This window comes from Vidua macroura, chromosome 3 (genome assembly GCF_024509145.1).
Source record: "Vidua macroura isolate BioBank_ID:100142 chromosome 3, ASM2450914v1, whole genome shotgun sequence".
Lineage (NCBI taxonomy): Eukaryota > Metazoa > Chordata > Aves > Passeriformes > Viduidae > Vidua > Vidua macroura.
The window spans coordinates 57,015,437-57,042,555 of NC_071573.1; the positions used below are offsets into that span (position 1 = coordinate 57,015,437).

General features: G+C 37.2%; 1 protein-coding gene across 1 annotated transcript in view; it reads left to right on the forward strand.

Annotated features, from left to right (window-relative positions):
• SYNE1 (spectrin repeat containing nuclear envelope protein 1) overlaps nt 1-27,119 on the forward strand; it is a 279,385-nt gene that overhangs the window by 228,904 nt on the left and 23,362 nt on the right. Inside the window, exons 118-130 of the mRNA XM_053974692.1 lie at nt 730-876; nt 1,922-2,076; nt 2,378-2,525; nt 6,219-6,313; nt 7,286-7,520; nt 8,218-8,412; nt 9,898-10,023; nt 11,073-11,228; nt 12,875-13,033; nt 13,503-13,669; nt 20,629-20,791; nt 24,426-24,613; nt 26,180-26,330. Coding sequence (XP_053830667.1) covers nt 730-876; nt 1,922-2,076; nt 2,378-2,525; nt 6,219-6,313; nt 7,286-7,520; nt 8,218-8,412; nt 9,898-10,023; nt 11,073-11,228; nt 12,875-13,033; nt 13,503-13,669; nt 20,629-20,791; nt 24,426-24,613; nt 26,180-26,330 — 2,085 coding nt within the window. The remainder of the gene's footprint in view (nt 1-729; nt 877-1,921; nt 2,077-2,377; nt 2,526-6,218; nt 6,314-7,285; nt 7,521-8,217; nt 8,413-9,897; nt 10,024-11,072; nt 11,229-12,874; nt 13,034-13,502; nt 13,670-20,628; nt 20,792-24,425; nt 24,614-26,179; nt 26,331-27,119) is intronic.

Here is a 27,119-nt window from a genome sequence, read left to right on the forward strand (position 1 = left end):
AACAATAGTGCTAACAGCTGCATCCACAGCTACTGCTCCCCTGAAGACAACCATTATTCCCACCTATTTCTTCAACAGTAAAAGAAATGAGAGGTTCTGAATATTGTGTAGAACTGATTTTTTGCCATTCCTGTTAATGTCAGTGACCAGACTGACACATGCCATTTGTGACAAAGCTTGTTTAGTAGATGTTGCCAAGTTGCTTGTGTCACCAGGGTCTAAAGAGGAAAAAAGGAGTGGAAGAATGTATTCCATAGGAAACTATTTGGATAAAAAAGCCACAAAGGTAGCAGCTTCTGTTTGAAAGAAAAGGGGGATTACTCAAGAAATCCAGCAGTGTCTGGGATGTTTTTATAGTATCACTGTACTGTGATGGGACAAAACACAAGAAAAGTTTTTAATTTAAAATTGCAATAATAGTTACTATTTCTCTCTGCTGGCAATAAATTAAACAGAGGAGTTTCTTTCATAAAAGAAAGTTAGAAAATATTATCCATTGCAAGGTAAGGAGACATTTATGCACTATGTTCCCCTTGATATAATCAAAAATCCTCTTCTAACCTAAAAAAAATCCAATTAATTCCACAGTCTGCAAGCAAAGCAGCAGTTACAATTGTTCCTAGCCAATTCACCTGTTTGCAAATCTATAATGAGACAAACAGGAGTGTAATGTCAATAAGGAGGCTGTGAAGCCGAATATATTAAACTCTGGATCCTTTTGTATTCAAGGCTGGAGTCCTGGACTATCAAACCTTTGCCAAGAACCTGGAAGTCCTTGAGACCTGGATAACAGAAGCAGAAGAAACACTGAAAGAACAGGATCCCAGTCACTCATCTGATGTCTCGGCAATACAGAGTAGAATGGAGCAACTCAAGGTGACTAATAAATGAAGTGCTGGGGTTTTTCTTCTGTTGGCTTGATTATTTGTAGTGCAGGGTATACACAGACATCATACGTGCATTCTGTAGGTGGTTAAGGACTATCACTCATGAAAAGTGTAAGACTGAGAAATTGAAGTTTGACAGCAGTCAAGGAATGATTGTCACATTGTCCCTGAGTAAAGATGAAAAGGGCAGTCAGACTGTTCAGAATAAAATTAATAACAGATCAAAATAGGCATAGAAACTAGCAGTTTTTGAATATTTCCTTCATCTTGTTTCTTCTCATCTTTTTTTGAATTTATTCAATTCCTGTCTCATTGGTATCTCCTTTAGGTATGAACTACTTTATACATTTGGGTAACTTGATATACTGAAGAAACATTCATAGTGTGTACCGTGTGATCTCAATTTAAGGTCTTGTACACTTTTCTTTTTGTGGATCTTTTTTCCCTCTCCTTTTTTCAGAGGCCATGACAGGAAGTTACTGAACTTCTGGGCTGTTTTTGTCATTGTAATCTTTGTATTCTTTTTCCATCAAGATTAACTAAAGACAGAATTCCACTTTGTACATGCTAAAAAGCAGAGCATTTTCCTTATGGAGTGAATTGAGTATTTCTGTACTGCAAAACAAACACCTAAAAATAAAAAGTTGAATAATTTCAGTGGGAATTTACCAGCCTACAATTCAGGCTAGGAAACAAGGAAAGAGGCTCACTTATTTTGACAGTATGACCGTACAGCTTTGAACACCAGCCTGATTCTTCAGTTCTGAGCTGTAAATCATCAATTCAGCAAAACACTTCAGTGCATTTTGAGTATACTTCTCTGCACACTTTTAAACATGAACATAGGTCTTCTCCTATCTGGGACCAGAAGGTGAATACTGGAAATACAATTTTTTCCCTGGCATAGAGATCATTTACCACTTGGTGGCAACCAAGACCGTTCTAAATCTAACTAAGTGCTAGTTCATAATTTTCAAGTCAATAATAATGTAATTCCTGAACTTCCCAGTTATCACTTTTATTGTTTGTTGCAGAGTCAAATGCTGAAGTTCAGCAGCATGGCCCCTGATTTGGACCGTCTCAATGAGCTGGGCTACAGGCTTCCTCTGAATGACAAGGAAATCAAAAGGATGCAGAACCTGAACAGACATTGGTCTCTGATCTCATCTCAGACTACAGAGAGATTCAGGTGGGGATAAATAAAGATTGTTCTACAGTTTTCTACAAGTTAGAAAGTATACCTTTTGCAGAATATAGAAATGTTTCAAGTATTTTATTGACCAAACTTCCTTTTCTTTGGTGTACTTATAAATAAAGAGCAAAGCCATTGAGCTGAGACACTCATTTTGCCACAGATTAACAGGATTTGAAACAAGTACGACTGCTACTTTTCTAAGTATTGACTAAATAAATTAAATGAGGCAGCTACGTGGTAAAGGTATTACCCTGATTTGGAATTACCTGAATCCATCTCTCTTTCTTTCTTTCAGTAAGTTGCAGTCTTTCTTGCTGCAGCAGCAGACCTTCTTGGAGAAATGTGGCACTTGGATGGATTTATTGGTTCAGACTGAGCAGAAGTTGGCAGTAGAGGTTTCAGGAAACTACCAAAGGCTTTTGGAGCAACAGAGGGAACACGAGGCAAGTAATCATGTATATTTATACATCACTAATACACATACTATTTATATATAGAAGGAATGCACATTCTTTTTTTGAATGATACAATAGCATGCCTTGAATTGTATTTGGGTGCACCATATGAGGAAAACTTATAAACAGAAGCATGCAAATATGTCAATAATAGCCAGCATGGAGGACGACTTGAGTGTCTGTGTAATGCATCATTGTACCTATGAGTGCGTGTCCCCTGCACTTAGTCTACTTCAGATTTGTTTGTACCAAGGAAACCAAAGCTCCTTTAAAAACCTAACAATTCTTGTGCCATTTGGCTCCTTGCCTTCACTCATAACTGGAGAAAATATCTATTCTGATTTTGTTTATTTTTTACTAAGTTATATAGCATATAGCATTTGAAAAACATGTTAAAGGAAGATATTTCTGTCAAGTACTGAGTTACACAATTCACCATGGGGCCTCCATTTGATAACATTTCCTCGGAGAACAAACTGATTTGGTTTTTGCTGCATGCTAGAGTCATTTGTTTGTAAAAAATCAGGAGCTAGCACAGATTTTGCTGGAGGGAAAAACTGTTTAAGAGTTTTTACTAGTACTAGATTCAGAGTTTATGACTCTTCTGTGAAGTCAAGTGGTGCACATTTTTTCTCCACCCATATTGTTACTGCCAAGATTCCTGTTAAAGATCAAGTAAAAGAAGTAAATTTTCATATCAGAGCTCCCATGTGGCCCCAGTAGTTTCAGTTCCCACAACTTTTTCAGCTGACCTTCCCCTAGAGTCAGGCTGGATTACAGGAAGAGTTATGTCCTTTCCCCTCTCCTGCCTGATATCTTACAGCATAATATTTGAATGAGTGTCTGAAAGCAAAAAGTAATTCACAACCATTTTTAGCATATTTTTTGCTTTAGCATCTAACTGCCTTTGCTTTCACAAATGTCATCCACTTCCTTTCATCGCTGCTAGCATTAACTGGACAGTCTCTGTGAGTTTAAACATCTCAGGTCTTTGAGATTTGAATGTCCAGAAATCATTTCTAAGTGGATAATTTCCTACTTTTGTTGTGTTCAGTCATAGCTATAATTATCTGAAGGGAGTTAGGGCAATCTTCTTGCATTCATTTGTCTTGAGTTCTCAATTTTATTCTTTCCTGAAACTTTGATCTGTGCAGATGAACATTACTTGGGCATTCTATTTAAGCCCTTTTTTTGCAACTGTATAGTCCTCTCAGAATTAAGATTATTAATATCTGGGCTTTTTAGATGCTGTAGTTCATCCTTTAAAAAGTAACCTGCTTTTATTTTTTTAACCTTATTTTTGGCATTTTTTATAATCAAAATGTTTTCGTTACAAAATATCATTTTCAGTGCTTCCTGATAGTCACTAAGAATTTTCTTCCCACTACTTTTGGCTGAAAGGGTCAAATCTCAACTTCTTGAGATGCATTTTCACATTGTTTTGCTTTGTATTTTTGAAAATAATGAGAAAATATTCTGTTTCCACCTGAATTCCTAGAATAGATATTGAAATGCTTCTAGCTGTATTATTTCCTTTCTAGTGACTCATAACTTTTGCTGTTTTTTACCCAAAGAAGACCCGAGCCACCTCAGTGGCTTTTTTTAGAAATATCTTCCTGGTGGAGTTCACAAGGTGGAGGTAATAGCTTTTTCAGACATCATGTGCTAACAGTGACATCTGCATCAGTCTGCCAGGACAATCTTGTAATCACACTTGCACAGTTCTCCAGTACATGGGACAGTGCTTGGGGCTCCCATGCACTGGGAGTGCACTGAGACACAGACTTGAGAAAGTGCTGGCAGGGGAAGGGGAAGAAAGTTCATTGCCAACTCAGTTACCAAATTTTTCCATAGTATGCTGGTGTTGTGCATTTCAACACTTGCCCTCCTTTCCTCATCATTTGAACACCTGTTCTGTGATTCATGGTGATTTACATATGAGAATAAATTTGGGTGACAAGTGGTCCCAGGTAACAGAGTATTCCTCTTATGTACATTCTTATGAAAGAATGTGGATGGTGACTGAAATATCTCTACTTTTGTGTAGGGCTTGAGTACATCCACTCTAAACAGAGTTCTCATGCTTGATAAGTTTTTATTTCACCTGTCCTTCTAAAAAAATATTAAAATTTTCCCTTTTGAAGGAATTGGTTTTGCTGGTTTTTAGTTTTGTTTTGGTTTCAGATTTTTGGGTGTGTAGAGGGAGGGGAGGGTGGGAAAGGCTGGGGGTTTTTGGTGGGAGACTTGTTTAACCAATTGCAGCCAGTTGTGTTCTGTTTAGTCTCGATCTATCAACAATGCTGGTAGATGCTGTTACCTCCTGTGCTTCATGTCCCCTAACTTGACAAAAATAGATGTGACAGAAAGTAAAATTTTTGCCTTTTTGCTCAGCTGTCTGAAATTCTCAGTGCCACACTATTGTGGCTTCATTCATGAAATAGTAATACCATTCAGGTTCCCTCTGATTCAGGTTCAGTCAATGGTAAGTGTCAAGGCAGTCAAAGAACTGTCTCAAATATTTCAGTAAAAAAAAAACAGACAACACTATTTCTTTCTATGAGAAAATCTATGACCTGAGTAGCACCTCAGAGTTAACTCAGTGATTCAAAGAGGCAAAATCTGATTTTGAAAAATTACTGCATCATCTAAAAGACCTAAACTACAGACAGTGTGCTTGAGGGATTTAAATGTGCAGGTGCCAGTGGGTGTTCTGCTGGCAGGTGCAGATGCAGGGATTGGTACAATCACAATTTGAGCTGGTGGGATGCCATATAAGAGGAGTGGAGAATAGTGGCTCTTTGTTCAGGCAAGGGTGAACTTCTATCAACTGCAAATACCATCACTAACTAAAGGAAAAAAAACCTCAAACTCCATACCATTATAATTTTTCTTTGAAACTCTCTGTAAACCTTTTGAACATAGAGTCAGTCCAGTGATGCTTGAGTGTACCTTCATTAACATAAAAACATTCATGAAGAATCTTACATAGAGACATGTTCCATTACTAAAAGGAAAGATGTTTTTAAAAATAAATGTAACTAGTACATACTCGAGTTATGTTTGCTTAAGTAGTAATTAGGAATTTTTTTGTCTTAAGTAATAAGGGGGTTTTAAAAGTATTGAGAAAGTTTATTATGCTGTTATTATTTATTGGGAAAATTGGAAAATAAACATGAAAACTTGGAAAAAGTGGAAAATTGATTTCTAGCTCCTATACATAGCTGTTTCTTTTAAGGCTCTATTGGCAATGTAAAAGTGTATTAAAAGTTTATATAACACTGTCACACATGGTCTGTATAACAAAGCAAAAGATTATAAAATTCTTAAACATGTCAAAAAATAATAAGTGCCCTTTCTGTCCAAACAAAAAATACCCTATCTGGATTTTGTTGTAGATTATAATGTCAATCACACAACTGTACTCAGAAACATAAAACCTATCTTCTGTTGATATATTTTAGCTTTATAATATTGGTCTGGAGGAATTAATAATGATTACTGGAAGCAGCAAGTTAATCTAAAATGAGGGTTTTCAATATGTTTCTATTAAGGTCATGAAAAAACTCCCATTAAATTAATCTGAAATGTGATTAAATACATGAAAATTTATTTTTATCAGTGCATACAGACAGAATTAAAAAATAAGATCTTGTTTTAACCTCCTTGTCTCCTGTACAACAGCTATTCCAGGCAGAGATGTTCAGCCGCCAGCAGATTTTGCATTCAATTATCTCTGATGGGCAGCACCTCCTAGAACAAGGACAGGTGGATGACAGGTAGACATTGCTGTATTGTTGCTGCTGCTGGTTATGTGAAGTTATACTTAGATTAGTGGGAAACTTCCAAACAGAGAAGGTAGCAGATGGCAGTGTTCAGATCAAGCTCTTCTGAAGTGGAAGTTACTATTGCTGTGGTTAAGCTGTTAATTAGCAAGATCTTAAGACATTGTTCTTTAGAATGCTATGGGGCATGTGAATGCATTTGGGAATACAACAACCTTCTGAGGCTGCTTCTCTGACAAAGATTTGTCTTGGAATATCAAGTGTGTTACACATATATCTATTCTGATGTATTTTCAAAATGTCACTTTCACCAGAGGAGCCTGCAGTGACACTACATTTGATTTATGGCACCTGGGGATTTGCCTCCACCAGCAGGATTCCCTACTGCCATTTAAGAACACCTGCAGCCTTAATGTGATGGAATAGGAATTCATTGTTGCCTAGGATTTAAAGGCTTGTGATCAAATGAATGAAAAGCAGTGGAACACCAGTGGCTTCACATTTGTGCATATGCATTGACTTTGCTAAGGTTGTCATGGTACAAAGACGAACTGGTTTTTGGAATGTGACAATTTTATTAATACTGTGTGTATCTTACTCCTGCTTTGAACTCAGTAGTAAATCTGGCGGTGAATTGTGAAATCTCCATGATTTACTATGAATTTGACTAATCCAAACTGGCAAAACCTATGGGTTTTCTTTGTGTATTTCTGGGAAGAAAGTAGAAGAGTTTTGTGCGGTAAGGGTTGGGGTTTTTAAGGTCTCCATAATTGGATCCCTTTAACTCTACCAGTACGTGAAGTTCTTATCCTCAGTCAGCCTTCACGAGACTTCAGTGCTTTTCTCTTAGTGTTTTGTAATTGGCTGGTAGACACCTTCCTTTCACTTCAATGTATTTCATTAAGCAAACATATCCAAGTATGAAGATTACTGTGTCTTTTTTTATTATTTATCTATTTAAAATAGGGATGAATTTAATGTGAATCTGACTCTTCTGAGTAATCAGTGGCAAGGAGTAATTCGCCGAGCGCAGCAGATGAGGGGGATCATTGACAGCCGGATTCATCAGTGGCAGCGCTACAGGGAGATGGAGGAGAAGCTGCGCAAGTGGCTGCTGGAGATGTCCTGTCAGCCAGTGACCGAGCTGGGCAGTGCTCCTATCCCACTGCAGCAAGCAAGAGTGCTGCTGGATGAAGTGCAGGTATGTGCAGTGTGTTTGAAGAAAAAGGAAAAAATCCCTGCCTTTTTTACAGTCTTCACCATTTAAAATGTCTTTAAAATGTCTCTTTAAAATGTCTTAGATTCAGCCTGTCTGCTCTGCCAGTTCTTTTTTTGGAACTGGTATAACATCAGAAGTGTAATGGAAGCAAAGGTGGAGTTCATAAAGAACGTGAAAGAGAACTTAGTGGGCTCTCGCTCTCAAGTCACACTTGCTTCTGTTTTTTGCTTTCAGCCCGTGTTACACTGAAATGGTCTTGAAAAGATAGTGATGACCTGCTTGAGGAATGTATACTAGATAACAAGGATTCTTTGACAGTATCTAGTAAGCAGCTTGGTCTTCAAGCTTTATAGATGGAAGATGGATATAGTAATAATAACTCTTATAAACATAACAGGATCTAGAGGAAATCTTTCTCTTTAAGAGCCGTTGAGATACTGACATTAATGGTGAGAAAGAAGTTTTTCATGTCTTCATCTCCTTGAAGAAATTTTCTAAAGGCCTGCTACAGTAAATGGTTGTGAAAATGTTAGGGTAAAGTGTTCGGGTCATAGCTCATGTGTAAGACAGGATATGCAACCAACTAAAATATGGGCTTGAGAGTGAATTACTGAATTGTAATTAAGTGCTAATTGTAATTAAAAGGACAAAGCTGATAGAAAACTATTCATATTTTCAGCTCAAAGAGAAAGTTCTCCTGAGGCAGCAGGGGAGTTACATCCTCACTGTGGAGGCTGGGAAGCAACTGCTGCTCTCTGCTGACAGTGGAGCTGAGGCAGTCCTGCAGGCAGAGCTTACTGAAATCCAGGAGCGCTGGAAGATAGTTAGCACTCAGCTGGAGCAACAAAAGAAACAGCTTGCTTTGCTGCTAAAAGTAAGTGTGCAACTTCTCCTGTACTTCTTCAGCAAGTTTGTGATTTCTAACTGTGAGCCCTGGTGGAGGAAAGCTCTCTCAATGGACAAGTACAAATACAGGAACTGCATTTACAGTACATGAACTAACAATTTCCCTTTACCTCCTCTGAAACTCTGAAAGTGGTAATACTTCATAACAGGCTTGCATGTCCATTGATATATTGTAATTGATATTTCCAGAATACTGGCAATCAAGTATATCCATACTACTCCTATTTTCAAAATAGAGCAAAAATTCATTTTATTATGCACAAATTTTTACACATATTTGTATTGGGTTTGAGTAGCAAAGTTTTTCTAGGTGGAAGCTGCCAGAAGCTTCCCCTGTGCCAGCTGGGTCCACAATGGACCCACTTCTGGCCAAGGCTGAGCCCAACAGTGATGGTGGTAGTGCCTCTGGGATAAAACAGTTAAGAAGACGGAAAAAGAAAAAATTACTGTGCAGGAGCAATTGCATCCAGAGAGAGGAGTGAGACAATGTGACAGCAGCAACTTTGCAGACACCAAGGTCAGTGAAGGAGGGGCGGAGGCACTCCAGGAGCCAAAGCAAAGATTACCCTGCAGCTCATGGTAGAGACATGGAGCTCTACAGTAGAGCAGAAATTCACCCACAGCCCAAGGAGGTCCATAGGGAAGTAGAGATCCACCCACAGCCCATGGAGGACCCACACCAGAGCAGATGTATGCCCAAAGGAATCTGTGACCCCATGGAAAGCCCACACCAGGGCCGTTTTGCTGGCAGGACCTCTGACTCCATACCACACCCTTGTTGGAGCCTGTTCCTGAGGGTTTGGAACAAATCCATGGAAGGCACTCTCTCCAGAGTAGTTTGTGAAGAACTGCAGCCCTTAGGAAGAGCTCATGGAAAAGTTCATAGAGGATTCTCTCCCATGGGAGGGACCCCATGCTGGAGCATGGGAAGAGTGTTAAGAACATCACAGGCTATTTTCATGCAAGGCCATTTGTTTGATATGGCTAATTCTTCATCAAGGTGATAATGAAATACTGGCAAAGACTGGGAAAAAAGGAAGGAGAGAAATACAAAGGGAGTGGTAGACAGTACAATGCAAGTTTCAATACAGGTTCTGTGTTTTCTGATATCACACAACTGGTATTCTTTGGGGGCTGACTGGCTTATTAGAGATCTTTTTGTCTTAATATAAGGCTTTAACAAGCATTCAAGAAAGGAAGTGGAAAATTAATTTTGTCAGGGAGAGACTTTGCTGAAAGGATGGAGTTGGATCTAGACAGAATTTTAATAACAGAAAACGTTGTGTATTTCTACTAACAGAGACCTACACACAAAAAATTCTACACATTTCTACACGACTCAAACTCTGAGATTTTTTTGTATTATTTAGAGGGCATGTTATTTTTAGGCAAATCAACTGACATAAGTATAACACAGATCAGAACTGAAGTCTAATAAACATTCTGCTTTCAGGACTGGGAAAAATGCGAAAAGGGCATAGGAGACTCCCTGGAGAAGCTAAGATCGTTCAAGAAAAAGCTTTCTCAGCCATTGCCAGATCACCATGATGAGTTGCATGCAGAGCAGATTCGTTGTAAGGTAAAGTACTTCTCTGTTGATTGTTGTCTCATCTTTGTTTGCCTTTGTGCAGTAACTTTTTCTGTTGTTAACTGTGTTCGTATTACTGACGATGCAAACCAGTCAGCCATCCCTGTGACAAGAAATGGTCCATGTAACATATGGATGATGCTGTTGATCAGGACGGGAACAAAGAACTCCAGATCAGAAAGCCAAGAAAATGAACTCTCTCCTTTATTTCAAATGTACCACTCTATATATAGAGAACATCGAGAAGACTAATTTCATTGGTCTTAGAGTAAAAACATCCCACACCATTGGTGTGCAGTGAATGATGCACAGTAGCAGAACATATCTATAAACAATGTGAATAACAAGATAGATTAGAGAATTATTTACATTCTTTCCCAACTGCTTACCAGGCTGTCGCCTGGTTAGAAAACCTTTCTCTTGCTCTCTGACTGAGCTGAGAATACCCACATATGGACACCATAATACCAGAGTGATCTCACCATAATGCAAGTCCTTTAGAGTAAATATAGATTTGATCAAAGTGATAACAGAACAGGGTCTGAAAAATACTGTAGAAGGGCTTTATATTGGTGCATTTTTATTACAGAAATTCGAAACTCAAAATTTATATTCATGGTATCTAAACTATAGGGGATTTTAGAGAACACTTCTAGGCTATATTATATGCATTTTGGAAGTGGATTAGAAACTTGAAAATATTTTCAATACAGAGAAGTCCAAACCAGTACTTGAACTTCCCAGATACCTTTGAACTTCCGAGATTTGAGTAGTATCTTAATTTGCAACTTCTTGTTACAAGGTTGATGTTTCATTCTCTACTGGGGAGTTAATACAATCATAACTCTGAAAATATTGGTACATTTGGAGTTGATATTTTCTTTTTCTTTGAGATGGGGCTGAAACAGTCTGCTTGACACGGTGGGTCTGCTCAGTTGTGACTTAAATCAGTGGGTAACACTGCTTGTCTGTTTCATCAACATACTCAAAATTTTATTTGCTAGCAAACTGGTCCTTTTTCCTTGTGTTTTTCTATTAAGGAGTTAGAGAATGCCGTTGAAGGTTGGACAGATGACCTTGCACACCTCTCCTTGCTGAAGGAGACCCTCTCTGTATATATCAGCGCAGACGATATCTCAATCCTGAGTGAGCGAATAGAGCTCCTGCACAGGCAGTGGGAAGAGCTGTGCCACCAGGCAAGTACAGCACTGAGCACTGATGGGAGCAGTATGCAGGCTACCAAAGTGTTAGGAAAAAAATTGAATCGAAGTGGCAGCTTTTAGAAAGGATTCACATAGACACACCTGTATTCAAAAGTGAATTCTTTCTGAGTCAGGGGAATCATCCATTGAAATATTCCTTTAATTACTGATAGTGTTTCTAGATCTCTTGAACTTTGTAATGTCTGTGAGGTCATATTTAAACAGCCTTGAAAAATCAACCAAAGGGTCACACTGTGACCCGTTGGACTTGACATGGATGGCTGGAAAAAAACACAGAAATAATACAGTTACACTTTGCTTTAGTGGAAGACCTGTGCTCAGAAAGGTTGTCCTTTCGGACATTAGGAAAATTTAGGTCCATTAGGAAAAATGCTTCACAGTTACCAGCACAGAACTTGTTATGAGTTAGTTGCATTTGAATTAGCAAGTGGAGATACATCTAAATTATGATTCAGTCACTGTTTGTATGTTTATGGTAAAAGAAGGAGCCAAGTAAAGAAGTTTTATCTTAGTTTTGAGCATGCTGAGTGTTTCAGGATATAACCTAGTGCAACCCTTCGTTCATCTGCTGCTTATTTCCGGAAAGCTGTCATCAAGTTTAGAACCACAAAAAGGAAGTGCAAGATCATGTGTATGCCCCTGTTCAAGTTAACGCAGTACTTAAAAAGCATGTCACTTTAATTTGTGAAAGAGCTTCATCTTTTCAGCTGAAATTACAATACAAAGTCAGAAATAACCCAGATTACAGTGGGGAGGAAGTAAGTAGTTGTACCAATGCCTGAAGCTGGAGAGATGATTTTGCTGCTTAGCGTGTTCTGCTGTTTTGGTATCAGTGTCCATCTTGGTCTGCCACTGCAGATAGTTTCAGAGTTACAGCTATTTCTTAAACGCAGAAATGTTTTCCCTCCTTCTGTATTATCTGCAGCATTTGCTTGTTTGATGTGTCATGCTTAATCTTTCCTGTCAGGGCACACCTCAGTGCTTTGGAATCTCTCAAGGTGTCATGTCTATACACAGGAAATAGTCATCTATGATATTAGTGTATCGAGACTCAAGTAAAAAACTACTTTTTTCAAAATACAGTGTATCTTGGATTTAGCTTTGTATTCATGCGCTCGTGCACAAATGGCACAGACTTTTGGACTTTGGCCTGTACTATATTTGTATCTATACTTTTTATGCTTTGGTGAAGCATTTTGCTTTTTAATTTAATCACTGAGACTAAAAATAAACTAATATATTTTATAAAATTTTATAAGTGAGCAAAGTTTGTAAGAAAATACAATTTTTATCTTCTAATGAAAACTTTGGGTTAGAGACATTTGGGTTAGAGACATTTTAAAACGAGATATTGACAGACTAGTGAGCTTAATGCTTGGGTGCCTGTCTCTGTGCATAGGGTGTAACTAACAGGAAATCTGACATTACAAGCAGTCACATAAAGTTTTGCTGTACAACTCCAGTTTGTTTCAATGGCAAGTAAGTGGCTGCAACACTTTTTCAAGGCTAGAGGAATTCACAATTTTTCAATTTCAAGCCTAGAGGCACCAAGTGTTTTCAGCATGTCTTAAATGTGTTTACTATTTTAGTTTCATTTATTCTTTGCATAATGGTTTCAGGTCTCCTTGCGTCGACAGCAAGTTAGTGAGAGACTGAATGAGTGGGCTGTCTTCAGTGAGAAGAACAAGGAGCTCTGTGAATGGCTGACGCAAATGGAAAGTAAGGTGTCTCAAAATGGTGACATCCTCATAGAAGAAATGATTGAGAAACTTAAAAAGGTATAGTGTACACTTATATACTCTTCTTTAATTGTTTAATTGTTTGGGAATTAGCTGAAATTAAGGTTTACCTTACCCTGATGTGTTCTGGTGTTTGTGTTGTCTCACTATGCAGCATTTTCCTGTCTTTCTTGAGATAGGACCTCCCAGAATACCAGAAAATTAAGTGAATGCAAAGTCAGAAGCATCTGAATGCTTTACTAAGTGTCCAGTCAGAATTGCCAGTAATGAGTTAAACTATAGCATATTTATAGAAGGCATTGTGGTTTGGGTTTTTTTTGGGTAGGTTTTTTCATTCTTCTGGTAGTTGTTTTTGTTTATCCATCAAATATATGAGGCTGTCACTCCACTGTACCAATCAACTGGAAAAACAACATTCACTTGTATTTTTGCACCATTCCTTTTGTAGTGTAGAGCAGAATATATTTAGAGTAAGTACCCTGTCTTCTGATTGCTCTTTACTCTCTAGGATTATCAAGAGGAAATTGCTGTAGCCCAGAAGAACAAAATCCAGCTTCAGCAAATGGGAGAGAGACTTGCTAAAGCCAGCCATGAAAGTAAGGCATCAGAGATTGAGTACAAACTTGGCAAGATCAATGATAGGTGGCAGCATCTTCTAGATCTTATTGCAGCCAGGTAAGACAGTTGTTTTGTTTCTAAATTTTAAGTGGGACAGATTAATTTGCTAGACATGGTGTATTTAAAAACCTTTATTTTCTGCCTTTTTATTATAAATATAAATTATAAATATTATATTATAAATATAATTATAAATAAATTTGTTCTTAACCATCAACACATTTCTGTGAAAATTACTTGTCTATTTTACTTTATGGTACAGGACAACATTTCTTCAAGAAGAGTAATTTAAAAGCTTCATTATAATAATATGGTGATGGTGGTAGGTTGGACTTAATCTTAAAGCTCTTTTTTCTAAACTTAACAGTTCTATGTTTCTACAATACAGGATCAGTTGCAACCAGATTTAGTGAGCCTTGCTCTAGTAGCACCTTACTTTACATGGTGCTTAAAACTGGATGCAAATGTAGCTTTTCTAAAAATTTCTTGACAGTGGAATCAAAACAGTGGTTTTGTATTTCAAGAAGAGCAGGTCCAAAACTAAGTCTTAAGTTTTCTGACAGATCATTTTTTTCATGGATGGAGAAGAGTAACTGCAGGTAGATGTATGCACACTGGTCTTAAAGACTCTCTTTATTCAAGGTCAAAAGTATAACAGGAATTTTCAGAACTTAAAAAAATACAGGATTATTGTTTGATATGTAAAGAAAATTATGTGTTTGTTTCAACACTTTCTGTTTAGCCTTGCTACAGGCTTCCATCCATTACCAACAATAATTTTCTCACAATTTTGCACTTCATGAATTGCATAAATAGCTCTTATACTTTATAATTCACATTTCTTTGATGTAAAGACGTATGCATTAGTAATAGTTTAGTCCTCTTAGTAGCAAACGGTTTGTTTACTTTCATTGTCTTTTTTTGTCTCTTTCATATGGTTTTAGTACATTCTTGCTCTGAAATCTGTTAGCATGGGAGCAGTAAATTTTATGTAAGCAGAAGCATTCCAGTGGCTCCAGCTCCTTTAATAGTAGTTCATTTTAAAGTAATGACCACCATATATTTCATACAGAACAATTAATGAGGAAGTGTTGCATTACCATTGAGGAACCTGCTTGGTTTCAGTGGATGGGATACATCACCAATTGTTGAACTTAAAGTATATTTGATATATTTTTATGTTATTCTTTTGAAATCCTTACTCAGAGAAATGGTCAAATAATACCTTCAGGAAGTTTCTAGCAAAAAGAGATTGCATTCAGAAACTGCAGAACACATCTTAAAGTTATCTGTCTTGTCTATTCAGTATTACAGATTAGTCCCCACTACAGGGAGAGGTGAGGATTTAGGATTTTGTATCATTCTCAAGTGGGGAGACATAAGATGCAGTATTATACATTTAAGCCCTCTCATTCTGGTATCATGAAGTGTCAAGTCCTAGTTCTAAACTAATGGATGTAAAGTATTATTTACTTTTATTTCCAGATCATTTCAACTTAGCCTTCTCAACTGGCATCCTGAGCATAATTCTATGCAATTAAACATATAACTCTTTACATTCCAGTGCCCACTGAAGTGAAAAAAAATCTTGCAAACTTGCTGAAGTTTGGAAATAAATTGTGGAAAGGTTTGATGCTAGGCTATGAAAATTTTGGTTGTTCAGCTATATCTCAGGCTGGAAATCATTAAAACCCAAACTGTTGATTAATGTATGCACAAAATGCTTGTATTGATGTCTAATTACCAGTGGACAAACGGGTTGACATCCTCCAAGATAATTTTTTAGAATGCTCTGGAGGCCCTTTAAAATATGTTCTTATTGGCATGTGTTTCTGTTATTCTGATATTTTGGAATTTAGAGTGTATCATATAACATAATTTTGGCTTCATTCAGCTAGTAAAGGCGTATTAGTTTTCCTGGTACTGAGAAAAAAATAAATCTTTTCACTTTCCTGATGCCTGATAGTATTAATAAATTATTAGAGCCTGCAGACTTTTCTGCAATGCTCAGTAATCCCTTGCCTGGAGCATTTTTCTTTTCCTACATCTGTGAACTAATAGTGCTGTCTTGAAAGTGCTTTAGTAATATTTTATGACATGTCCAGTCTGGAGCTTTACCTGTCAGTTTTATTCTGTGTGGTGAAACTTCTCAGTCACCTATAAAATCATATTTGTTTGTTACATTCTGTTCCCTTACTCGTTACTCTTAATTGCCCCTCCATTCAGAGAAGGTCTGTAACTTCAGAAGTGACAGCTGCAGAATTGTCTCTGCACCGGAGACTTACATTTTTTCCCTTCTAAAACCATGTAATCCTTTCAGATTAATTTTTCTGATATATCAGTCTCATTAAAAAAGTTGCCATTGTTTACAGCCAGGAAATGGTGCTATTGCGGCAACTGCTCAGGCTTTGCAAAGAAGGTTTTGTATGTGTTTTCATCCTTTCCCCTACCACTCCCAGTCCACATTCCTGGAGATCAAATCTGGCACATGTTGATGAATGCAGGTTTTATTTAGAAACATGACCACTTGTCACCATCCAGTGTCATGTTATCAAGAAACGGCTGTTAACATTTGTTTGGCATGAAACATTTTCTGTACAGTACTCCACAGCAAAGTGTGTCCCCTTTCCTCCCCCCTCCAAAAGGACAGTGTTTTCTGGCTTTGGGAGTGGAAGTTCTTCTTTTTGATACTGGAAAATTTCATGGTTGTGGTAGAAGACTTGCATGCTGTGAGGATGGCAGAGGACAACAGTGTGGATTCAGACCTCCCAGACTGTAACTGTGATATCACAAGGCAGGCAGCTATTTTTGTTTGCTTTTGATTGATACTATTCTTTCTGAAGTCTTGGCTTGCTGGGAAACTAACTGAAATATTAATATGTAGAAATCAGTACTATAGCTAGAAATTACTGTTTTCTGCTCAGTTGAAAAACAGTTGACAGTGATAACAGCATACTTTGTTTTACAGCTAATACTTTTGGATCCTGGAATAATTTTGTCATAGTGATGGAGACTTAGAACTAGTAAAATCTCTTAGCTGTCTGAAAGAAACTGTGGTGTGGTTTTACTGCTGTTTTCAAATAGAGAGCATGTACACACATGACAATAAACAGACTGTATCTGTCTGCTTGTTTGTGTCATCAAAGGGGCATGACTAGAAGCAAAAGGCAGAGAAGGGAAGACGCTGTAAAGAGAATGTTTCAGACTTAACTTATCAAAGCCTGGCTGTCCTGTTCATATTAACAACTGTTTTGTAACTGCATGTAATACTTGAACTCAGCCTACATAATCTTGGATGTTTGATTCAGCTTTTCCCTTTTTTCATTATCTTTTCTGGAAATTTAGCTGTTGTTCAGAATTCTAGAAATTCAGTCTTTGAAAGAGCAAACTGATTGAAGTAGTAAATATAACTGGCTTCACTGGTGTCCTACTACACAGTGGTACTGTACTTTGGAAAATAAATACTTTTTGACTAATAAAAAGATTATTTTAAAACTTTTCAAAGTTGATTTTAATAGTGCAACATTTTTAATTATTTCAGAGTGTTTATTTAAACTTTGTCTACTGTTTTAAGTGGATATTTTTTTTAAAAACACCTTTTCTGTTTTCCGGTGTCTACTCTATAGACTTAGCCAACATGCTCTTACTGAGTTTTTTCATGTTGCTTTTAAAGTTTAATATTAGTAAGCAGCTGTCTAAATGACTAATGCAGTAGTTATGACTGCTATATGATGCATCTTTCTGTACTTACAGAAAGGTTGTTCCCGTTTAAAGTGGAACTTAAGATTTTCTTCTTTAGTTGAATTGAATACATAAAATACTTTAAATACTTAATTTTATACTTAATTAAATAATTAATTTTCGTTCCAAGTTGTTTTCCCACTGTCTTTGCCCGATGTAGAATAATAGACATTATTAACAGACCATCTGAAGTTATTAGTTTCATGGAGAACTTAAGGGAAATTAATTGGAATATGAAAATATAAGTATCATAAGCCCATTCAAAATGTTAGATGATTTTTCATCAGTAAACCATGAAAACAATTGAATTCTACTGTATTATTCTTTCTGAGAATTTAAGTATTTGTAAAATATAACACGACTGGGGTGTGTGTTTTATGAAAAACAACCTTCAAACCAACTGTGTCATGGTTCTAACCCTTTGATTTCAGTGCACAATTTTTATTATCAAGGAGAAAAGTTATCTCAAGTCTCTCACAGTACCGTGCAGTTACTGTGCTGTCTAGTGCTGCAACAAAAGCATAACATGATTATTGGAATCATTAACAAATTAAACATAATCTTGCAAGTGAAATCTCAAAACCTTAAAATTAGACTTGGCTAGGGATCCCACATACCTGATTTTAAATTTGTCTCTTAAGCAGAGCTTTTAGAGCATAAGCATTTCAGCATTTGCTTGCTGAAATTCAGAAGGAAAACTCTCAGACATATTGGATTGCATCTATTATTTGATCACAGATATGTTTTCAGTGTAGCTGGAGGCTCAATACTGTACTGCAGTTCAGTCAAAAAAAAAAATTTGGCATACTCAAGTAAGCACTTGTTTATTTGTTTCTATTTGTACCACGGGCAAGGAACCTGTTATGTTAAACTCAGTATGAAAAAAAACAGTGTTAAGGGTAGATGTAGTGGGGGTACAGGAAGGAAGCTGTGGGGTTTGGGTTTGGGTTTGGTTGGAGTGTTCTTTTAGTATGTCATGCTGTTTTGCTATCTTTCTCCGAAGTAACTTAGATCATGTGACTGAAAATAGTGGTAGCTGGCCCAGACTATTTTTTATGCTCTGGCAGGCATGTACTCCTGTGCCGTTTGCCTGAGGCAGAGGGCACTTTCTAAATGATGGACTCTTTATAGTTGCTGCAGGGAAAATGTAGATGAAATCCAGCACAGAGATTAGAGTACACACAATTGCAAACAAGTAAAGTCCGGGTCCACAGCTTGGTCTTGCAGATGATCGAGTGACATTGCTTCTCCACAGCGCTGGCATGACTTGACTCATTGTTCCCTTTCCTACTCCAGCAGGCCTGCAAAAGATCATTAGCATTGAGCCTTGAAAATATAAGCAGAAAATGGGCAGGATTTCACTCCTTTTCAATAATATTAGAGATTGAAAAGCTGTATATGACTTCTAGAAGGGTGATAACCAACTTTCTTGGTCACCCTGTGAGCAAGTTTCAGTTGGTTTAAGCCCACAAAACATTGTATGTAGAACCAGAGCTGACAAGGAGAAGGTGCCCTCAGCGGGTGTTCTCCTACCATCTCCCCAAGCCTAAATACAGGGCTGTGTTATGATACATAGCCTCATGATGAGGCAGTCTTACAGCATAATTGTATTGATTTCAGTCCCACCGTAGACAGATTTTCAGATTGCCCAGATTTTTTTTCCAGTTACCAGGTGGGGTTTCTTTGCAGATGAAAACCCTACAGCTGTTGGTCATGAGACTCCAGCAAGGAAGCTATTTGGACTGTTCTTAAGGGTTTTTAGCTATAAAGAACCATGGTTTAACCATCTGTGAGCTAAAGGGAGGGCTATAAAGAGAAGAAAATTGGAAAGATTTAACTTTTTTTTTTTTAAGGTGACATTAATTTCTCTGTGATTCTCTTAATGGTCATCTGCAACTACTGCTTTCGGTATGGAAGCACTTGATAAATTTGCTGGTTAGTATTGTGAGAAAAATATGAATTGCTTAATTTGAATTATGAGATAGTCAGGCGGTATTTTGTTTCTTTAACAAATCTGGCAATCTTGTCTTTTTCAACCCAGTTTAGTCAGTCTGTTCCCAACTGCACTCATCTCTTAAACCCTTCTGGTATTGAAACACTTAATTAGAAGAGCAGTAGGAGTATAAAGGGAATGTTACTCAAAATTGTTTTTGGTACCACACAAACAGGGAAAAAGAGAGAGCTTAGAAAAAAATACAGAATTTACTAATAATGTATGTTATGAAACACAGGGATAGGAAGGAGAGAATTACTGAACAATAGTTTTGCAGTTCAAACAAATTGAAGGAAAAATTATTGAGGTGGGATGAAAGTTTAGTTAAATTTATTCAATCTCTAAGCTTAATGTTTTCTTAATTTAAAAAAAAAAAAAAAAAGCCAAAAAAAACCCACAAACACAAACAGAAATCTATTTAGTTTTTCCTGGTCATTGGTCTTCCAGGGTCAGGATTCCAAGAAAAATTCTAGTTAGAAATCACTATGCAGTTCCATTCCATTTTCATCTGTTTAAACCTGAAATAGTCCAATAACACCAACTTAAAGCAGCCTTTGGAATTCAAGAATTCTCCCCAAGTTCTGAGCTGGACTTATTGCTCTGAAACTTATTTATTCAAGGACAAGTCTTCACCCTGGAACAGGTTGATCAGGTTGATCAGAGAGGTTGCCCAGATGGCGATCCATCCCTAGGAATGTTCAAGGTCAGGCTGGAATGGGCTCTGAACAACCTGATCTAGTTGAAGATTATTACAGAGCAGGTGGACTAGATGGCTTTTAAAGATCCCTTTCAACCCAAATCTTCTGTGTTACTTAGTTCAGTATTTTCATGGGTGTGGAAAAGGCCTGTTCACTGAGTGCACTCTCCCACCAGTACATGCATAAGTTATGTGTACTCTAAGAAGAACAGTTGTCATCTATTAGTCAAATACACAACTAAATTACTTAGATTATTTGGGGGGTTTGATGTATGTGAGATCATTAAAAAAAAAACCACCCCCCCCCCCAAAAAAAAAAAAAAACTTTTAACAAATATTAAAGTCAACAGATAAAGGTACATAAGTTTTGAAAATATTGTGTGGAGAACTCATCTTTTCTTAACCAGCAGCTATGAATGCAGGACTCTATGCATATATAAATATACTTCTGTTACATAATGAAAGAAGGCTTTACAGAAGAACTCACCATCTAAGTGAAGTTTCTCTGAAAACTTCTGTGAAATGCATGCTGTGAAAATTTTTCTTCAGGGTGTACTTAATTCTGCCATTTCTTTTTCTTTACAGGGTAAAGAAATTGAAGGAAACCCTTGTTGCAGTGCAGCAGCTGGATAAAAACATGAGTAGTCTGAGATCTTGGCTTGCCCACATTGAGTCGGAGCTGTCCAAACCTATCGTCTATGAAACTTGTGACTCTGAGGAGATACAAAGGAAGCTAAATGAGCAGCAGGTAAAATACAACACACCTGGTAAGGTGAACAGTGACATGGGGAGAGCCAAAGTAGAGTGTTCTTGGGCTGCCCATACCCAGTTCAGTTGAGAGGGCATGAGGCAAAATGCTTAAATATCAAGGCAAGTGGTACTTACTGTGTCACTTATAGAGCCTTCTGCTGGCCTTGACATCGAATCCACCAGGAGCTGATTGACATTTCCAAGAAAGGTAAGGCACCAAGAGATGTAACCTGAACGAGTTATTGCAATTGTTTTCCTTTGGGGCTTGTGGTTTTTGTTTGTTTGAATTGTTGAATTGTCTGTACCCAGAGGCAAAACTGACACCTATTAGACCTTGCAAATTCTGCAAATGCTTGAAAATTACTATTTTTAGCCACCTTTCTAACTCAGTTTTATTTTGCAGCTTGTTTGAGAGTCACTTTGCACGCAAAGATGCATGAGCTATACATGTGAAGTTAAAATTGGTTGGTTTATACTACACAAAGCCTTTATGCAGTGCTAGATTAAAATATGTAGAAAAATGTGAATTCAGCCAGTTTTTGGCATTGAAAGTAATGCTACTTCTAAGATGATTTACTATACTTTCTCCTTCCTATTACATTTTGCTGCCCAGTGCAATTTTACCTAGAAACACATTGCTGGAGAGAACTGCTATTCTTTGTGTTCCTGTTGGTTATTTATTGGAAAAAAATACCTTTCTCTTTTGCACTGGAGAGGAGTTAGATGTTCTCCTGGGTCCTTTCTCCAGAGGGGAAAGAAATGTGTGGGAAGAGGAAAGACAGGATATTTTGTGGATAATTTATGAAGAGTACAAATGGACATTTTGCTCCTTTAAGCTGAGGGTAGAACTGAGAGCCAAGAACTCCTTCAGAGATTTTTCCAGCTCCTCAACTGATTTGCTACTGCTCTGTTCAGGATTACTTATTAATATTTTATATGGAATTTACATAGGGATAATAATTTATAACACAGAAGTGTCACTAATGAATGGTGTTTCTAAGACAATAAAATGCTGGGAAGGGCTAAACATTGCTACCAACAAAGTAGGCAGTTTGGATTATTTACTAGAATCCCTATGCAGACATCCTATCCAATCCCAACCTCTTCTTGGGGGATTTATTTTGGGTACAGAGACTGGTATATCTCTGCCTTCCACTGGTTCCTTCTGGTGACATCATGCAGTGATATTCTGTAGAAGTGAGAGTGGTTTAGTTTGAACTCTAAAGGGGAGAAATAGAGGTGAATCTTACCATGGGTGGATGCCATATTTGGAAACATGGTGATGATTTGATATGATAACATGGTTATAATAGTTTTAAAACCCCACCCACTTTCAATGCATGGCAACTAGTATTTTTATTAGTTGGAGCTATATCACTATCCACCACACTTCAGAAGGCTACCTTATCAAATACTTCGTTCCCTGTCTCTTCTGTTAGTGACTTTGTGTTCTTTTCCATTTTTGGTCTTCCACTGAGGTCATGTTATCTTCCCATTTGTTCATATGCAAAGTTAGGTTAAAGGTGTTATGTTGTGAAAGAGGAGAGACAAATTCTATTTATGAAATCTATTTCTCAGCCTCTACTTCAGCCAGCATCACTTTTGCAGATTGCTACTCTAGTGAAATTAAAAATGCAGTTGATTCAGGATATCCTGGAGGAAGGTAGGGTAACTTCAGTGCAGTGTTTTCCTGGAGTAATGAACTTCATTTAAAGGATTACTTGTTTGTTTATTTTCTCAATCTCCTACCTCTTGAAATGTGAAAAAATGATGTTTGCTTCTGGGCAAAGAAAAGAGGTTGTATATGGGTGACAGCAGTGCATAAAAGTGGCATTCCTTTGTGAACTAACCAAAGGCTTAATGTTCTCTAATAAACATAATAAATTTTAAAATCTAGGAACTAAATATTAGACTATGAAGAAGAAATAGTCTAGACACTGCTTGTGGAAATGTTCTGTAGGTGAATCAAAAAAGTGTAATTCTTATGAATGCACAGGACCCATAATTCTCACTACTGCTTTACTCCAAAACATTAGAAAGGAGATCATGTTACCTGCACTTACTTAACCTCAAGTCTCATAGCTGTCTGGAGTGTGTGTTTCATAAAGGGTGACATCTGATTATAGTATCCACCCTTCTATAATAGTTCAGGGCAGATAGAAAGAAAAATAAGCATTTTGACATCACAATAAAAGCATTTTTCAGGCAAGTGATGTGAGAAGGCCATTGCTGAGGAAGAAGAGATTGTGATTTTCCACTCAATGTTCTAAAGTAGATGTTTACAAAATAACTTTCTAGTTGAAAAGATGAAGTAGGTGACTTTATTAAGTGAAAGCCAAGTTATTACAAACAACCAAAACAAGAGATTAGTATAGAATCACCTTGTTGTATTTCAAATTTCCTGAGTTTTTAAATTCAACATTTGAATCTCATTTCCTGCTGGAAGACATTTTCATGTTGCTAGCTGTAAGAAAAGTTCCTGTAGTTAGAGGAACTAGAGGAAGTTACACCTTAAATATGTGTAGACACAGCGTATTGACACAGTACTTCCCTTTGCATGCCATAGTTTACTTCAATAGCAAAATTATGGAGCAGTTTATCTCTACTCATCCTCAAGCTGCCACATTCTCCTACATAAACATCCACATCTCTAATTGTCCTATTGGTTCCTGTCTTCATCTGAATCAGAATTGAACCTAGTATTCTAGATGCAATATAGCACTTTTTGATGCAGTTACATTATTATTTCTTTGTCACAATTGGAATTAGGTTGTCTTGGCTTTGTTATTGTCCATACTGATTTTTCCATATAATCTTCTGATGATTTATCAAAAATGTAGACAAAATTCAAGCAGAGTTCCCTTTCATTGCACTGATCCAACAGCAACAGCCAATTACTTCCGTGGTTTGTTTTAACTTTAATCTGGAGATCAAAACTAACATTATCATCAGTGTAGAACAAACCAAGAAACTGTCAGGAAAAATAATGCTGATGACAAATGCTAAGACAGTGTGAGTGCATTTTCTTTAGGTGTCTGGAATTTTTGTTTTCTATTTTCAGTGAAAATACTATAGAACTGGAAACTTGAAGGAAGAAAAATCTCTTACACGTGCACTGCTCAACATGTGCTGCTGTGCCAATCTCCATGTCAAACGTGCCACTTTGGAGCTATCTCACATGGAGAGCAGCATGTTAATGAAGAGTCCCTCTGCCAAACCCTTGCAGTACATAAGAATGTACTTCCTTGTCGCACTTCTTTTACTAACATCTGCTTTAAATTCTCTGTGATAATGGGAAAGGGCTGAGAATAATTCTACCATTTAATGGTGATGTTGGTTAAATGTGTGTGAAAGATGCTCAGCTGAGCATGCAGAGCTCTGGCAGTTTGTCCCAGTTAATGGTTTGGTGTTTGTAGTCCCTGGGAGAGCTGTGCATGCTGCCAGGTTCTCCTGGGCCTCATTGATAACATTGCATCACCACTTGCGTAGATGCACTCTCTTAATTGGTATTACCGGATGTTTTACTTCTCTTTGCAAGCTTTTTTTCTTTTTTTAAATGAGTGGAAGATAAATATATTTGCATGAATGCATGTTTATCAATTTCTCTTAAGAACTAATCTCTTTACCTGCAGGAACTCCAGAGGGACATAGAGAAACACAGCACTGGCGTGGCATCTGTTCTCAATCTTTGTGAAGTACTTCTTCATGACTGTGATGCTTGTGCCACAGAAGCAGAGTGTGACTCTATCCAGCAAGCTACACGCAATCTGGACAGAAAGTGGAGAAATATTTGTGCAATGTCAATGGAAAGGCGACTTAAGTAAGTCTAAAACACCTACAGATTAATATTTCCTTCTGCAGGCAGAAATACAGGATGGGATGTATATTATATGGTTGCAGAGTGTAAGGTTCAGAAAAAGATCATACACTGAGTAGAAGCCAATACCTAGTATGCCTCTATGAAAAAGATTAAATTTTGGGTTGCACATGCCTTTATACAAAGTACAGATAACAATCATTAAATTTCACTCACAAGTCCTTTAATAGAATTATTTATTATTTCCCATGCTTTGTAGATATGATGAGAGAGAAACTAGAGAAAGTTTAGATGATAGCAATGACTCCAAGAGATGTAGAAAACATGACCTAAAAGGGAGGTTGTAACACTTTAATTTACACAAGAACTACTGAGATTGTTGGAAAACTCATTATTGAATGAGAGAAATGTTATTCTAGGTATTAGGGATTTATATGTAGCCAGTTTTCCTCAGTACTTTCTCTTATATCTGACTTTGTTCATATGGAAGAATTTTATGACTGAACACTTATATGGAATTTCTTCACCTCTCCTCCTTAGCTGTGCTGAGCAAATGAGGGCCACAGCACCCAGGATTCTTGGGTGTAGTCTGGGTAACTGTGCATGCTTAGACCGTAATATCCCGAAGATTCATTGCTTTCTATTCCCAAACAGGATAGTTTGATGATTTCAACAGCAATAATGATATTAAGTTAATGATGTGGGGCAGTGCTATGTACTATGTGCTGACTTAGTAATGAGACATGTTTACAGATTTAAACACCTATATTTTCTTTAAGATATTTTCTTTAACTTTGTAAGTTATGAAGCTTATTTCTGTAATGTTTATACAGTCATATAAGAAACTCCAGGATGAATTTGATGTTTCAAAATGCTTAATTGAACTTTTTGTGATCTTTCATTTTGTGGGATATTCTTAATGTATGTAGTAAAGTGTCTTGTTTATTTTTTGCAAAACATTTATTGCCTTAAGGTGTGAATCTACATCCATAGATTCTTAGTATGTACTTAGAACTACATTTATAAGTTCTCTCTTTGACATGGTTTGTCATGAACATACATGGGCTTTCATAACTTTGTATCCAACACATCAATACAGAACTATTTTAAGTTAATGTGGAACTATTTTACTTTCTTAGAATGTACACATTATGCTTTGGTGGATTTGTACTGGTACGTTAACTGAGCTATCAGTATTTAAGATCTTTATTGTACTAGAAAGTTATTTGTATTAAAAAGCAGCTTTACTGATGTCACTGGCACTGCATTTCAGAAGTTATTTAGTGTGTGCTCAGCTTTTTAGAGCTCCTATTACAAACATAAAACGTTTTTTTATACTGATTCCAAAATTAGATGCATTAAAAAAAAGCCTTCATCTTATTCTAGCTCAGTCTGGAATGAGCCAGGCTTCCCTGTGGTCTTTTTATCAGTCTGGCTGGCTGAGTTAGATTATTAGTCAGTTATTGTCTGGTGCAGTGCTAGTTTGCTGTTGCAGATGACAGGTTAAAGTTCTGTAGGTCAGCTGGCCATCAGTCAAAGCATTCTCTAATTTTCCATTATCTGTTGCAGAATTGAAGAGACCTGGCGACTATGGCAAAAATTTTTGGATGACTACTCTAGATTTGAAGAGTGGCTAAAAACCTCTGAAAGGACAGCTGCTTTCCCAAGCTCCTCTGGTGTGCTTTACACTGTTGCTAAGGAAGAGCTGAAGAAATTTGAGGTGATTTATAGTGGTTGAAATTCAATACCTACTGATCACATTGCGGCAGCCAGCTGGTGTTCTTCCTTCCCATAACTAAGTTACGGCAGAGATGCCGTATTAATAAAGTGGAGTTGAGGATTTTGTAGCTGTCTTCAGTAGCAAGTTCCTAAGATAAAAAGACCGTGGAAAATGGCAACTGGAAGTTTGTTCGCCAAAACCAAATTCCTCACTTTTATATTTCTGGAATTTTTTAGTGTGTCCAGTCAGTTGAGTTCCAGAGTCTTCCTAAATCTCCCTTCACCAAGTTCCTCTTCGAATGCATGCTGCATGTTCTAGCTTTTGCTTTGGTTTTTATCTCTCCTCTTCTTTCCATAACTTTCTGAAGCCAGCTCTCCGAAGTCTCTTGTATAATGCAGAATATCCCCGCTTTGGATCCTTATACATGAAATTCATGTTCATGCAAATATTGTTGTGTCCACATAGCATTCCCTGTGACTTAAAAAAGCTCAGCATGCTTCAAAACTGACAAGCCGTCCCATTGGTCAGTGCTTAGGAGCTTGTTACATGACTCCGTTGTGTCCACTGCGATGTGGGGGCTTGTCTCATAGTTACAAGGGATTGTAAACCTGTGTGTAAAGCACACACACACGTTGCCTGGTGAGTCACAGAGGAAAATGTTTTGCCTAGACTCATATCTGCAAAGGCTGTGTCAAGATGGGAGAGAAGAAAGAGAACAAATTATTTAGGCAATTCCATAAACATTCACACACTGTAAAGTATTTGCTGTGAATAAGAAATGCAAATTTT